Source organism: Sinocyclocheilus grahami, unplaced genomic scaffold (genome assembly GCF_001515645.1).
Source record: "Sinocyclocheilus grahami isolate Dianchi unplaced genomic scaffold, SAMN03320097.WGS_v1.1 scaffold5839.1, whole genome shotgun sequence".
Classification (NCBI taxonomy): Eukaryota; Metazoa; Chordata; class Actinopteri; order Cypriniformes; family Cyprinidae; genus Sinocyclocheilus; species Sinocyclocheilus grahami.
Genome location: NW_015510421.1, coordinates 11,796 through 12,158, shown reverse-complemented (window position 1 = coordinate 12,158; position 363 = coordinate 11,796). Strand labels below are relative to the sequence as shown.

At 43.3% G+C, this 363-nt stretch overlaps 1 protein-coding gene across 1 annotated transcript in view; it reads right to left on the bottom strand.

Annotated features, from left to right (window-relative positions):
- Nucleotides 1-5: 5 nt before the first annotated feature.
- LOC107577359 (estrogen receptor beta-1-like) overlaps nt 6-363 on the bottom strand; it is a gene marked incomplete at its 3' end in the record, with an annotated part of 9,959 nt that continues 9,601 nt past the window's right edge. The window contains exon 6 of the mRNA XM_016263442.1: nt 6-171. Coding sequence (XP_016118928.1) covers nt 6-171 — 166 coding nt within the window. The remainder of the gene's footprint in view (nt 172-363) is intronic.

The following is a 363-nucleotide window of genomic DNA, read 5'->3' as shown; positions in this document are numbered from 1 at the left end:
AAGGCCTCCTGGACAGCGTTGCTCTCTTTGGGAGCAGGAGCCGCTCGAGGGCCGGAGTGAGACAAACGGGAGCCGTGCATGATATGAGCGTCCAGCATCTCCAGAAGCAGGTCATACAGAGGAACCATCTTCTTCATCTTCATGCAGTGGAGGTGGTCCATGCCTTTGTTACTACAGATGGAACATATACAGTCAGTCAGTGGAAGATCAAAAATTACAAATAGTTAGATGATAGAGACAGGCTATAAGATCATTGGTTAAAGAGTATTTAATACAAGCGAACCATTTGGAAACAATAGTTAGCTACATTACTAGCTTTGCACAACAGTTGTGCAGCTTGATCATAATTACAAAAAAAATATG